The 14,350-nt window shown below is 34.4% G+C and overlaps 1 protein-coding gene across 4 annotated transcripts in view; it reads right to left on the bottom strand.

The window, feature by feature from the left end:
• Positions 1 to 14,350, bottom strand: part of VPS13B (vacuolar protein sorting 13 homolog B) — a 424,870-nt gene that overhangs the window by 155,368 nt on the left and 255,152 nt on the right. For all 4 annotated transcript variants that reach the window (XM_027692551.1, XM_027692552.1, XM_027692549.1 and 1 more), the window contains exon 31: positions 1,561 to 1,764. In XM_027692551.1, coding sequence (XP_027548352.1) covers positions 1,561 to 1,764 — 204 coding nt within the window. The remainder of the gene's footprint in view (positions 1 to 1,560; positions 1,765 to 14,350) is intronic.

Below are 14,350 nucleotides of genomic sequence, written 5' to 3' on the forward strand. Positions count from 1 at the left end.
GTGACAAAGAACTTCATGAGGAACTTGTCCAATCTGAAGGCCCAACTAGGATGCCACAGATATTTTTAAGGCTAAGAATTTAAAATAAAAAACATCTTTGGAATGATGAGTTTAAAAAATAATAAATAAATAGTTAAAAGACAGGAAAGAACCACATGATCTTATAAATGAAGAACAGAGACTATTACTGTGTTTAAATTTTTATTGATACTCCTGTCACTTCTTGTGGTTTTATCATTACTGGGGTTAGAGCTGTTTTTCCTGCCTTCTATTTTTCAATGATAAACTGGAATTTATTATTGATCACATCTTTTTCCTGCATGCACTCCTCCAGAATGAGCTTATTTGCCCTCTTGGCCTTTCATCAATATATCACTTACAAAGCTCAGTCTGCGTGCCATCCTCATGTAGCCTTTGCTACAGACTGCCTCACTTTCAGAAAAATCTGAGTCCTCTCATCTCCCCTTTTTTGGAAAATTAAACCAAAAATAGTTATTTCATTATGATTCTGCCTGGTTTTCTACATCAGTTTTAGGAACTCATCCCTCAATTCAGATAGGAATCCTGTCTTAGGAACCATAAAATTATGCATGCATTTAATAAAAATTGGATTGCTTCTGCATGAGTTAGATATAAAAATATATAAATATATAAAACTTAGATATAAATGAAAATAAATAACTAAATGTGTAGGCAAAGAGGCATCTCCAAGCAGAAACACTGTAAATCCATCAAATTACTTTTGAAAGCTTGCTCTTGGCCATCAGACCTTATTCCTGTTGGACTGCTAAACTGTCAGTAAAAATTCAGTCTTAAACTACTTGGATGAATACTTAAGTATAAAAAATTACATTAAAACTAAAATAAAAATTTTAAATCTTCACAAATTACCAATTAACCCCCCTACTTTATATTTGAAAACTTTAAAATTTAAAACAGCACGCAAGTGTATGCATGCTGTATCTTCCAACCCTGTTTAACCAGAGGGTGGGGCTTTGCGTGCACATATCATACAATACACAATAAAGGAGACTTAGTTGAAATATCTCATTCTCAAAATTCATCTGGTTTTAGTTACAGAAGTGCAAAAAACAGTTCAGAATCAATAGGAAATGTTCTACTTTATCCTCCACTAATTTAGAAATGTCTAAGCTGGTTTTACTCAAGCTTTGTTAAATTACAAACAAAAGAAGTTTAAAAATACAGAAAAAACAACAACAACAAAAAAACCCCAACCCAAAACCTCCCATCACTTGTAGAGACTGAGAAGCTGAAGTCTCAGCCCTGGAGTTATTTTTATGGACAGACAGCAAGCCACTTAGGGAACAGCTTATAATGGAAGCAAAGGCACACAATAACTGGAGAGTAACTACAGTGCAACAATAACAGTAATATGCAATTCAAATGTGTAATCCAAAACTTCATGGAAATGTGCTTGTAATGTAGAGCAAACCCAATACTGAATTATTTAATTCAGATATACCGTCAATGATTTGTGTCTGTGCACATAGTGTCTGTGCTATGTAATGGCAGAAAATAAGAAGTTTTAAAAATCCCTACCTACTGGCCATGTTCCATTCAAGTGCTGGATTTTGAGAATTTCTCTCACTCTCTGTCAAAACCCCTCCTTTTCCATTTTCCTTTTCTGGTTTCAACTGATTCCAATAAGCAGTGCCAATGTTGATAGATTGAAGATCTATTTGATATTGTCTGTCTTCAACCTCCGATCCAGGGTCTCGAAGTATTCCTAGATTTAGTGCTCTCCTGTAATGCCAAAGAAAAAGGAAAAATAATCAGCATAGGTCAAAATCAGACTGGTCAGATATTCACTAAGATACAAAATTAAGGTATCAATTTTGCCATTCTTGACTACATGAAAGCATTATTTTCATTCTAGATCTTCAGAAACAGCCAGCTGCCTCTTTCCCATGGAATTCAATGTGAAATATGCAAATAGATATATTCCTAAATTTAGCCAGATCCATCAAAGTTGATATAAGTCTTCACTGCACTTCCAAAAGTCAGGTCCTTATGAGTAGCCTTATGGGGAAGCAGGACTGATTCAGATCTACTGAACGGATAACGGATGTCACATTCAAGTCCTCAAAAAACCCAGCCATATAACCCAGAAGATCATTATGAGACAATTTCCCCACTGTTCAAATTTATCAAAGAATAAAAATTAAAAAGAATATTCCAAGATGATGGAAAAACAATTAAATCCTTTTAATTAATCCTTTAATCCATGGAATTTCAGTATGGTGCTTTTTTTAATTAAAATTCTTCTGAAAAGTGAGAAAAAAAGCATTTTTGAGTGAACCATATTCCTTGTGGATTCTTCTAAATTCTACCACATTAGATTTTACAGAATATTTCAGTCTTGAGCTGAGTTTTGGAAACAGTGAGACTCAACTTCAACAAAACATTCAAGAGCTATTGGATGAGTGGGGGCTGCTGAGACCATTCAGTTTTATCAGTAACTGGTATCAGAGGAGTCTCCTACTACATTTGTCTTCTGCTAATAAGCACTAGGAAATATTAAAAAAAATTATCTTGCCCTTTTTACACTGGGAACAATATAGCTTTTTGAGCACTTGATACTATAATAAAAATTCACAATTAAATTTATCACTGCATTTCAAAACAAGCCAGTAAAGGGAGCAAGAGGATCCTAATTTTTTTTTTGCTTTCAATTATGACCACAAATTTTAGTCTATTTTTATTGATTTCATACACCTGCATTAAAGCTTAAGCTTCTTATTTGCATATGACATCCAATCTAGTGTTCTGTTCTAGGTTGTTGTCTTATGTCAGAATTATTTAGTATATAGCTGCTGTCTTCACAAAGAACTTAATAATTCTGCAATTTGTTTAATCATTGATGCTAATAATCTAAAAATAAATAAGGATTAAAGCAGCACATCCCAAACTGTGATGTACACACTGTATGTAGTCTGTAAGTATAGGTATGCAACCTGTTTCAAAGTGCAATCCAAATGCTGGTCAAATCTAAACACAGTTGAAACTGCTAATACACTGCCATTGTCAGCAACAGAGTATGTCAGCAATTAAGAAAATTAAGTAATTAATCGTATGTACCCACAGAGGCATGTGGATGACAGGAAAGCCATTTTGATCAAGTCATTCCTGGTGAGGCACTGTGATGGCATTGTTCAGTAGCCCCTATAACTTTCTTAAATGCTTAGTAGAAATACACTGAAAATCTGTTATGTCAGTAGTGGCATTTCAAAATTAAATGTGGTTTCTTAAAACTCAAGAATGTGTTTGTCAACTTTCCACATAGAGAGATTTAACCACAACAACCGTGCCTTTTATTATTTTTTCTAAGGCATTATTTCACCAGTATGAATGCAGTTGTTTTTTAAAAAACTTCACCACAGTAGATTATTATATGACCCAGTGTCTATTTACATACTTTGTCTAATACAAGTAAATATTGACATGTATGTTTTTAAAAATATTACTGAAAACAAAGCACCAAATTACATATTTTAGGAAATTTGCTTATGTATATAAAACAGAATATGATACTAATTTCACCTGCATAATGGACTCTTCTCTCCTGTACTTCACAGAGAAGAACATTTTTGATTTCTTCTTTTATGAGCAGCTTGATAACTTGCACTAAGATCACCTAGAACTATATCCCTTAGGCTAATTCAGCACAACCATGACTTTGTAAACCAAATTCCTTGTGACAATGGTTTTCTTTCCCTCACAAGTTTACTTGTTTAAATACAAACCACAACAAAATCACCCTTTGACACACATTTTTAGGTGCAGCAAAATACACAAGGGTATTATTTAAACACAAGGTACTGGTGCATTTAATTGGTGGTATAAAATTTGTCCACTGTACCTTTTTTTTGTTCTCCTTTGGAATATTACAGCCTAATACTTTCATGCTGATATAACAATTCACATTTTCATTCCGATCCTACTATTAACAATCTCCTATATAGTACAAAACTCTTCTTCTGACCCTTTAGATCACATTTGAAATCCAAGCAAACAAACTGTGTTTCTATAGATGACCCATTTCAAGCAACACCTATTTTACACATAGACGTAAAATACAAGAATTAGTTATTAATGCCTTAATTTTATTGACTAAGCTTATTATTGCTTTCAGAAAGTACATCATGCCAGTTTTATATAAAGATGAAAAAATAGCCTTTTCCCAAATAAGCAATATACATACAGGCATTTATATAAGCACTAGTTTCTGGTTTCCCATATCAACAAATTTATGCACAGGCATTTACATAAGCACTCATTCCTGCTTTTCCATATCAACCATTTTCCTAAGTATGCCTCCAATTTATTAGCTGTATACTTCCTAGAAGGATAAGAGCTAAACCATAGCAAAACTGGCTTCATCTTAAGCATACATGTCTTGTATAAACTCTGCAGCCTTTTTGATTCTGCAGCAAATAAAATCAGGAAAACAGACTAAGCCAAATTAATGACTTCTGTACCTCTAGCATCAACAATGTTTTAACAGCTGAAGTTTACTGTCAGGGTTATGATTTCAAGTGCTTCCCTCTTCTGAAAACAACTTCACTATCCCACCTGAACTTTTTGGCAGGCGGTGTAGAATGCAACAATTGGTCAATAATACAGTAAGATCATAAGCAACCAAAGACAATCGTAAGCATGTAACAGGAAACACAGCATTAAAGCTTTTCTTTTTTAAAATTGATTTAGTCTGGGTCAAGCTTTTTGTATGTTTACTGAAGAAGCAGCTCATGTTGAACCAGTTACTACAAGCTGCTGAATAGCCATAATTCTGAGATCCATTGTAAAGAAGCTAAATCTATCCACTTACAGCTCATCTGAGACCTACAAAAAGCTAAACAAACCACGAACGTGGCATTTAAAGACTATACATTATGTAACAATTGAAAAATATTAACCAGCTTTACACACAGCAGCTAATTTTTGTTAGCACTTATTGGATCTCTGTGTGCACTGATTTCTGCTTCCAGGTACAGAGAAGACAAACCTGTCTATCCAAATTTCTAATAAATTATTAAAGGTTTTGTCTGGTGGTAAAAGACCCTTCCTATTCTAATTTAAAAAGCAAACAGATAGTAAGCTTGGATCTATTTTAAAGAGGTAAATGGTGTGGCCTGTATGCAAGAGGACCCCTTCCTCTTCTGCTTAGGCTGGTGGAGTCCCAGCCTAAACGTAGTCCCTCATCTATGCATGAGATGTAACTGGATACTGCAGAAATCACAGTAATATTTATCACTGACCTAATGCACCTTAACTGCCTTTTTCCCAATTCAATTCAATAAAGTTTCCTCCTCGACAAGGCCATCAAACGTATTTTACCAAACAAGGAAAACTGAAGCAAGTGTTTATGGATGCAACGGACTCCATCTGGAATGAGATGCTACAGATGTTAAGAAGGGCACAGAACAAAAACTTAGTAAACCTAGAGAATCTATGACAACTACACTGGCTTTTGAAAATGCTAAGCTTCTATAAGTAAAATCTCAGACAGGAATCAGCTTTTCAAAGAAGGACAACTACTCTTTTTTTTGTTTTTAATTATAGCAAATAGATGCCTTTTTGTCACACACAAAGAAGTTAACACTTGAGCTACTGGGAGAGAAACAGAACTTCCCCAACATCACAAAACATCTATAGACATGATCTTAGAACAAGAATAAAAAAATCCTGTAGCTTGATTTTTCATGATGGAAATCTTGGATGTGTCTAAACTTGGCGATATTAAACCTACTTTTTTGTGAGGAAGATGGAAAGAAGAATGAGAGGTTAAGCAGAAAAAAAGGGGAGAAGAATTATTGGCTCAGGGCACTGAAGCTGAAATTAAAGAAAAGCAGCAGCTAAGAAAATTTTAATGTTGTAAGAAGAGAGGATGACACATCCTTAGGCAATAAGGGAACATCCTGACAAATTTCTAATATTTTGTACATGATCCTGGGTACACATTCTGCCATGCTGAGTGATATATGTATCTTCCAAGACAAGGGTAACCTCAGGTTTCTAACCATGCCATCTGTCCATAGGGAGACTCATTCATAGTTTAACAAACCATGACTGCCAGAATGTTGGAAACCACTTATTTTAGTCTGGGTCACTAGAGCAGGCTTTTAAATGCCATCAGCAGCAAACTCCAAATCTCACAGTTTCTGCTTCTTTTCTACAGGAACTATGCCACATATGACTGGCTTTGTTGGCAGCTGCTCCTTCTCCCTTCTCCAGCTCAGCCTCAGAATAACTCAACTACTGTCCCATCTCCACATCTGCTGGCTCATACTCTGGATTGGATACCAACAAAATTTTATTAAATGCAAATATAAACTGAGTACAGTAAACCTACTTTCTTTAATGCTTTACTGATTAGCAAGTGACACTATTGATTACAGGAATCTGTTTAACAATGAGAACTGCATGCCATCTGATTAGCTCTTGTGTTGCCTTCTGCACAGCCGGACACATCAACATGAGCTACAGAAGACAAAACATGGCAGATGTCCTGTAAGTCAGAGTGGTTAAGGTACCTGGGTTCATATTCATACTTGGAAGAGCCTTGAAAAAAGAAAACATTAGTGTTAGCTCCATGGGCAAAATAAAAATGACTGACCACTTCTAAACATTTACATAGTGGACAAATACATCACTCTAGGAATACAAAGGAAGAATCCATTAATTGCATTCTAACTGAATGTGTTTTGTAGTCAATAACAGTCATAAGTTCTAACTCTACAATGACTTGTAGTGTTTATAATTTTTGTGCATAGACATAAATCAACTTAGAGGTAGATTACTTGTGCAATTAGTATGTTGGAAAAAAAGACCAGACACTGAAACATATGCAAAATTTTCTTTTGATTGCACTAGATTGCTTCAAACTATTGATACAGGGATGCAAAAGTACAAGTGCAGCGGGAACTTTCCTTTTTCTTTAATTAATGTTATAAATGTTTGACTTTTCTCTCTTGGGCACCTCTTCCTCTTTTGCACCGTATACCTACAGAGATAAGTATCACTGTCAAGACAGGAACCGGTATAAGTGTTCAAAAAGCTAAAGAAGAGGATAAGACATCAATTAGCTAGAAAGACTCTTAGGTAACACAAGGATAAGCATATTGGAACATGGTACTTTTAAGTCATTAAAAAAATTATGATTCAACTATGGATTAGCGTGCCCTAAGACATGATTCAATACATGAATGCCAAAGTGCCTAATGGAAAAAAAAATTTGAATGTATAGAACAAATCATCTACACTCATTATGATCTACAACAGATCATCAAATAAAAGAGCACTAAGGTTTTAGTTGAGTGTTGTTATATGTTGTTGAGTATGTCAAAATTTGTAAAGAGGACATGTTAGATAAATGTTTAGAAAATTCAGCCCTGTAAAGGTGTTTGATCTACTGCTATTTGAAGACACTCTGAGCTTCTAGATATTCAAGCACAGTACAGAATCTACTACTATGAAGACTGTGGTTCCTGGCAGAGAATGACATTAAGCGAAGGTATTCAAGATCTCCAACAAAGCCATCACAGTACTCTATCTACAACTCTTTCTTTTAAATAGCTCCAAGCAAGGTATTAAAGTCACATTTGAGACATATAGATGGGACAGTAACAAACGCAGACTTATTTCCTCTCTGCTTCTAGACTTTTCTAGTTATGCACAATAAGTCTTCCACAGAAAATAACAACAGTAATAATCAAACTGTTTCCAAAATATCTTACTAGAACATACTATTTTCTTTTTACAATTACCTTTCAGCACAGCTTTTTCTTACCAAGTTGAAGCAGACCTTATGTCTACTCTTATGATTACTTTGTAAGCTTTTTGTTAAAAACATTCAATACAGAGAAAAACCCTCATTTCTTAAGCAAATTGCTCAGAGATTAAAAACCGTAAAATTACAGTCACTTTTCTTTTTGCTAACTACTCTGTGTCCTGTACTTGACCAGTTTCATCAACTGCAACTACTGAGTCATAAGGTATTTACATTAATCCAAAACTATTTCAGAAAGTACTGATAGCCATCGAGCTACCATAATGCAAGAGAAAAGAGATTTGGTCACGAACATAGAAGAAATCTGGTGAATGAAACTGAATGGTTTGTGCCTTTTTTGCACATGTGGTTGATACCCTCTCAAAAGAAACAGAAAACACTGTCTCGGTTAGAACTTGAGGTGTCAAGTGTAACTGGATGCATGGACATGTAGAAGAATGGAATCTGCCAGGTCCTCCTCTGTTGTGCACAAGAAGGTTTGGGTCTAGGGAGACCCTGCTGTGGGCCTGTAGGACATGCATCCCTCTTTGCAAGGCTAGAACATGCCAAAGGAAAATAGGAGAGGCAGCTTTCATTCCTATTCTCTATAAACTTGCTTACTGTGTATCTCTAAGTAACAAAAGTAACCTCTTCAACAGTTTACTAATTTATATTGTGGGGATAAAGCCAAAATGATGTTGTGAATATACTTAACTGCATAGAAAACATCTTGAGATCATCTGATATACAGCACATGAAGATATAAAATATGCATAAAAATTAATAACTGCAATTTTTTAATCAATATCTTATTTATGTATTCTATTAAGTAACTACTTACATATTTTTATTTTGAAACCCGGTCGGTACATATTCAGAGACAACAATGCCCACTTCATGCCCATTAATTACAGTGGTGGTGCCAGGTGGGTGCTACTATAATTCCATTTGCTATCCATTTAGAAGGTCAGATTTTAGTGAACCAGGCCACACCAAGGTCAGGATTGGTACCAGTGCACTGATCATATAAAAGCTACTAACCACATGAAAGGAATTACAGTAGATCACACATCAAACATTTTGGTCCCGTAATTCCTTCCTCTAGTCCTACAGGCAGGAAATGCTCTACATATCCTGTGAGGTGACCAGACATTTAAAACTAGTCCCTTGTAACAAAGGGTCTGGTACAGTAATTGCCTGCAAAGAAGCTGAAGAACTTCTCCAGTGCAATTGTCTTCTAGAGCTGTATCTGGAACACAGTAGGAATGACCCAATGACAATAAGGTATGGTATGGTAAACTATGAAGTAATTTTTGGTCTCTCTCAAAAAAAGCGTAAAATGAAACAAAGTTGAAGTTTGCAGCTGTGCATTTAGATGTCATCTGTTTAATTACTTCTGTAATTTTATTGTTTAAATTCCTCAGCAAAAATAACAGCATGAAAAAGTCTAAACTTTTAAAAATCAGTTTTTCATTTTTATATTGTTTAATGTTTAGACAGTTTGAGGAATCTCGTTATACTTTTGAAGCATTCACCCAAATTCAGGGAGCACTGTATAAATATACATTTGACAGACTGTATAAATGATAAGTATGCACAATTCCAAAGGAAGGTCTGCATGATATTTTTGGATGCCAAATGTTTCTAGAAAAAAAACGAGTGGAATAGAATTTCTCTAAATAGTGGAAGTCTGGGGAGGGGGCTAGCAAAAAAGCCAAAATACAGTATAACCCAAAGACTTTTATGCTTTTGTTTCATGATAAAAACAATTTTATCTCAAAACTTAATGCTGTTTGGCACTCAAAGGATCTTTTGTTTTAATTTTTTAAACATTTAATGTCTACTTGCTTTACCACGTGTCTAAGGTAAATAATCTTGTGATTTTCCCATTGTTTTCAGCCTGTATTTTACCTTGCTTTAATCAATTAATCTAGTTAAGTGGTACAATACCTCAGTTTTTTCAGATGTTCTAAAAATTCACCTGGAAATACCGAGGTTGAGTTTCACTGAACACAGCCATCAGATTTGATGCATGGAATTTCTTTAAACGGTGTGGTACAACCTGGTATAATGGTACAAGCTAGAAGGCACACTGTCCACAGTGCATTTGATAAGCTGACACAGGACAGGGTTTCTTTTCACTGTTGTGTCAGTATATCAAACTCATAGCTGGACATCAATCAAATTCCACACGAAATAGAAAAAAACATTATAAATAAAAAAATATCAGCTTTTCCTTTACAGTAAACAATGTGTACTAATGCATAGTTTCAGCACACGTCTATTGTAATAGATGACGTTTATAGCATGGATAATACAAGAGACTACTCTAAAACATGAATATTTAACTTTCCAAGTCAATTCACATTTATCTCTGGCACTGATTGATTAGTTTCTCAAGATGCCACTTGTACTTTCTTTTCCTTTTTGCAGAATCATTGTAATCATAATGGCAAGCTGGAACTATTTTTAAAACAGTGTATATGATATTGTAAAATACATCAATAACAGAGTATTAAAAATAACCTCCCTTTAATTCTTCTTTTCTGAAGTCCTGGCATATTGTCTATGTCTCTACTTTGTCTATTTCAATATCCCTTGAAAACTCTCGTGGTATAAAACTCATTCCATATTCATTATGAAATGTATTACCTGTCATGTTAAGTCCAATACTTTTTCTTCCTAAAACCCCCATTAAACTATTTTTAATTGCACTTCCAAAGTCAATATCAATCTATGCCTAGCAAGATATATTGAAGGGGAGTTTTACTTCTAAATACACATTTGAAGAAGGGGAAAAAGAGAAAGAAAAAAATGCAAATCTACTCAAAATATGCCTGTGTATTCACAACATTGACCGTGAAGACTACAGATGCCAATGTCAGGTAGTTCAGTGACTCCATCAGGCACCCAAAACATTTAAATGGTGGTGGTTATAAAGAAAACTCAAGAGTTTTATTTTCTGCCAGAAAAAAAATAAAAATGCAAGGACACTACACAGGTACAAACACACAAACAAATACACTGCCCATTTGGGAAATAGCAAATTCTATCATCTGTAATTAGTTTGAGTCCAGTTTAGTTAATATAATTTGTTACACTCTTATGAGCTGCAATGTGTGAAGAATACAATATGTAGATTTTATGAGTTATTTTTAGAAAGCAACTTTAAAAACACTTGTAGTTACATAATATATCAAGGGGTTTTTTTGGACTATGCCAAAAATGTAGAAAAATCAACCATTGCAAGCTGTCCGAAAAAAGTGGATCAAAAAAGATATGCCAGAGAATTGCATTCCTCCATATTTTTCTTGAATACATATATGCACACAGAGATACACTTTCAACCTTAACCTGGGAAACAGAAAAATTTCAGATTTGCTTTGAAACTGGACTTGCTAATCTGCAAGTTTCTTCCTGTTCCCTGAAAAACTGTCACATACAAAGATTAAATAATACTATTCAACAGTTAAATAATTTTGGTTATCAGGAAAAGTTCAAACCTGTTCTACTCCTATCCTGCTAGTACAGAGTATATTTATTTATAGATACTCTTATGTTCTATTTGTATCACCTCCACACCTGTTTATTTTTTATTGCTGGGGAACATGTAGTATCATGCCAGAAAACTGGAGTATTTGTGATTTATGCCAATCACTTACATTGAACTCAGCAGAGATGCCCGATACCATCTCTGTATTTTATTACTCTCAACGTGCACTTGTGTTAGCCATTAACATACCAGTGTTAGCCACTGCCTTCTTGCAGGCAAAACCCTAGCAAAAAAAAAAAGCATCAGTGGGCATGGAAAATATTTTGAGAGACTGAAAAATGGTACATTTATTTTTGTGTCCTGAAATTAATAAAGCCCATAAGATTGCAAACCAATCTTTAAAAAAAGAAAGTGATGGATTTTTTTGTTCTTAAGGACAAAAAAAAAGAATAGCTTCTGAAATGCAACAAAACCACTGTCCAAACCTTTTTAGTCTGGTTTTCGTTTTGTTGTTGTTGTTGTTGTTGTTATTGGTTTATTAATTATTTTTTTATTTTATTGCAGCATAATCAGGTTTAATAGCACAGTAATGGCTTAAACATAGGAATCATTAAGAATGACTTTTGACCATACTTAAGGTGGTTGAGCTAAGTGAAGCTATATTGGAAAAATCAGTAAGGGCTAGGAACCATGCTCACTTAAACAGCAATTTGAATTGTTCAGGATAACAGTAACATGGATTTAATTTTGCCATGGGAGCTTGGAAGAGTATCCCATAGAGAAATATGCTCAAATAACATGTAACCATTCTGTATATTTCTGATAATCCCTTTTGTTAAATAACTGAAAACCAAAGTAGGAATACTTACAAGCATTAAATGAAAGACATTGGCAAACATCTTTGCAAAAGAAAGAAATCTTCTATCCAAAAAGTAGTTTAAGAGCTGTGGTATGAATTTGTCATAGATAAAACCCTGTGAGGGACATCAGAGAACCCACAAATATTTATGGAATGAACCGCAATCTGTATACAGAAGTTAACAAATGTCTCATTACAAATGGGATATGGTTTTCCCAGTAACAGAAGCACACAACTTACATTATACTTACCTTGAGATCCTGTTATAATTAAAAAATACCACAAAGAAAAGAAGTCTGCTTCATATATTATTGGAAAATACTTTTCAACAAAAAATATTTGTTGAAACCAGATCTGATGGAAATTATATTTACTGACAAACAGTTAAGAAGAAAACTGTATAGAATACTAAGTTTTAAAAGCTCTTTTGAATTATTTTAGAATAAATTATTAATTGCAGCTGAGACTTTTAGATGCTAATTTTCATTATCTAAGACAGAAAAGCAACTTTGATATATGAATTCAATTGTATATTTTAAGAATCAGCAAAGGAAAGCCTGGGAAGAAACTGTAAGGAGTCTGTGTAAAGTAAATGAACATTACTTCAGTAATTCATACAGAGGGACCACTCTAACTCTTAACATGGCATTAATTTCTAGGGACCAACTAAATATTTTCTCCCATGTTAACAGAAACCCAAATACCTCCCCTCATTCCCCTCAGCTCCCTGTATTTTACAATAACAGGCAAAAAATAAAGCTCCTTGATTAGGGAAAAAGAAAGATTAAAGGGAGGTAACTTGAAGAAATGTAAAAGCTTCAATAATATTGCTTTATAACATAAAACATAAACCACAACTCATATAAAAAAATAACTCTAGCTTTCAGATTACCTTTTATTTCCTAGTTTTACAGCTTATCTGAAAAATTTTTCATTACATTTAGGTTGCTGAGTACGTAAACTGTGAAAAGTATCCTGGGATTTTTAAGTGGTATTTAATGTGTTTTTTCTTTGTCTCTGTGCCCTTTCTTGTTCAACTTTTTAAAGCCGTTACAGTCTATTTAATAATGTTAATGCTGAATCTGGGAATTTTATTAAAATTCTTAGTACACAGTGTCAGATTCTGTGCTGTGTTTCAAAAGCCTTGAGCATGATGGCAGCTTAAGCTGATACAAGTCCACGCTGATACAGTGCCCCTTTTTGCCAAGGCTAATCCTCATATATCTATAGAATAAATAGGCTCAGGGCAATAACCTAACTGAAAACAATTGCCTGATGACCCCAACATTTTTTTAATTCTTTCAGCTCCCTCAGCCAGTTCACAATACACAAGTACAAACCGCAACACCGTGGAGAAGAGAAGTAGGTCTTAAAACAGCTCGAGTTGTGATTTACAGCCTCAGTGGGCACAAAACTCTTTGCCTAAAGACCATAGGTAAAGTAATGTTAAAAATCAGCATTACATTCACCCCACTCTGGGCTGCTCCAAAGAAGCTCAGGGACATGCTTTACTCCTTTATCCCCTTTACTGGGCACGGCTAATCTGCACATCACTTGCTTCAGTGGGAGAGTGAGAGACTTCTCTACTCAAAGAACTCTTCAAACATCTGCCATGTTTTTTCTCAACTGTGGTAAAACAAGAACTGTTTTGAGGAAGAATTAACAGTTTGAAAAATATTTTCAAATGGAAGGAAGGGCCACTATTGGAGTTAAGGGAAGCACATAGTTACACAACTTGATCTCAGTGAAGGAGGTATGTTTCAGTGCTGCTTGAAGGGAAAGAGATATGAGATTTCTGAGGGGTTCATTCAAAATGTGCAAAATATTATGAAAAAAAAGGAAAATAAATTAGTCTTCCAAGGGAAAAGAAGAGGACAACTGCAATAACCTTAGGTCTCAATAAAAAATCCCCTATGTGTAACAAATATGTAGAATCTAAAGACTAGGAAATATAAAAGCAAGTAGTTAAAGATACGGAGTATTTGAGTATATAAAGTGATAATAGAATATAATGAAAAGTTTAAAAGGATTAAAATTAACCAAAAACCCCAAACAATTTGTTTCATTTTGTTTTGATTGGCTTCATCACAGTAGAATTGCAGTTTTTTGGAGAAAAGGAAGTGGACCAAAACTATGTTAAATAGCATCTAAAACCAGCAGAAATAAAGGAAATCCTAATCTCCACTGAGTCATCGTAAACATATTACAG

This window comes from Neopelma chrysocephalum, unplaced genomic scaffold (assembly GCF_003984885.1).
Source record: "Neopelma chrysocephalum unplaced genomic scaffold, ASM398488v2 Primary Assembly neopelma1_86, whole genome shotgun sequence".
In the NCBI taxonomy this organism is placed as follows: Eukaryota; Metazoa; Chordata; class Aves; order Passeriformes; family Pipridae; genus Neopelma; species Neopelma chrysocephalum.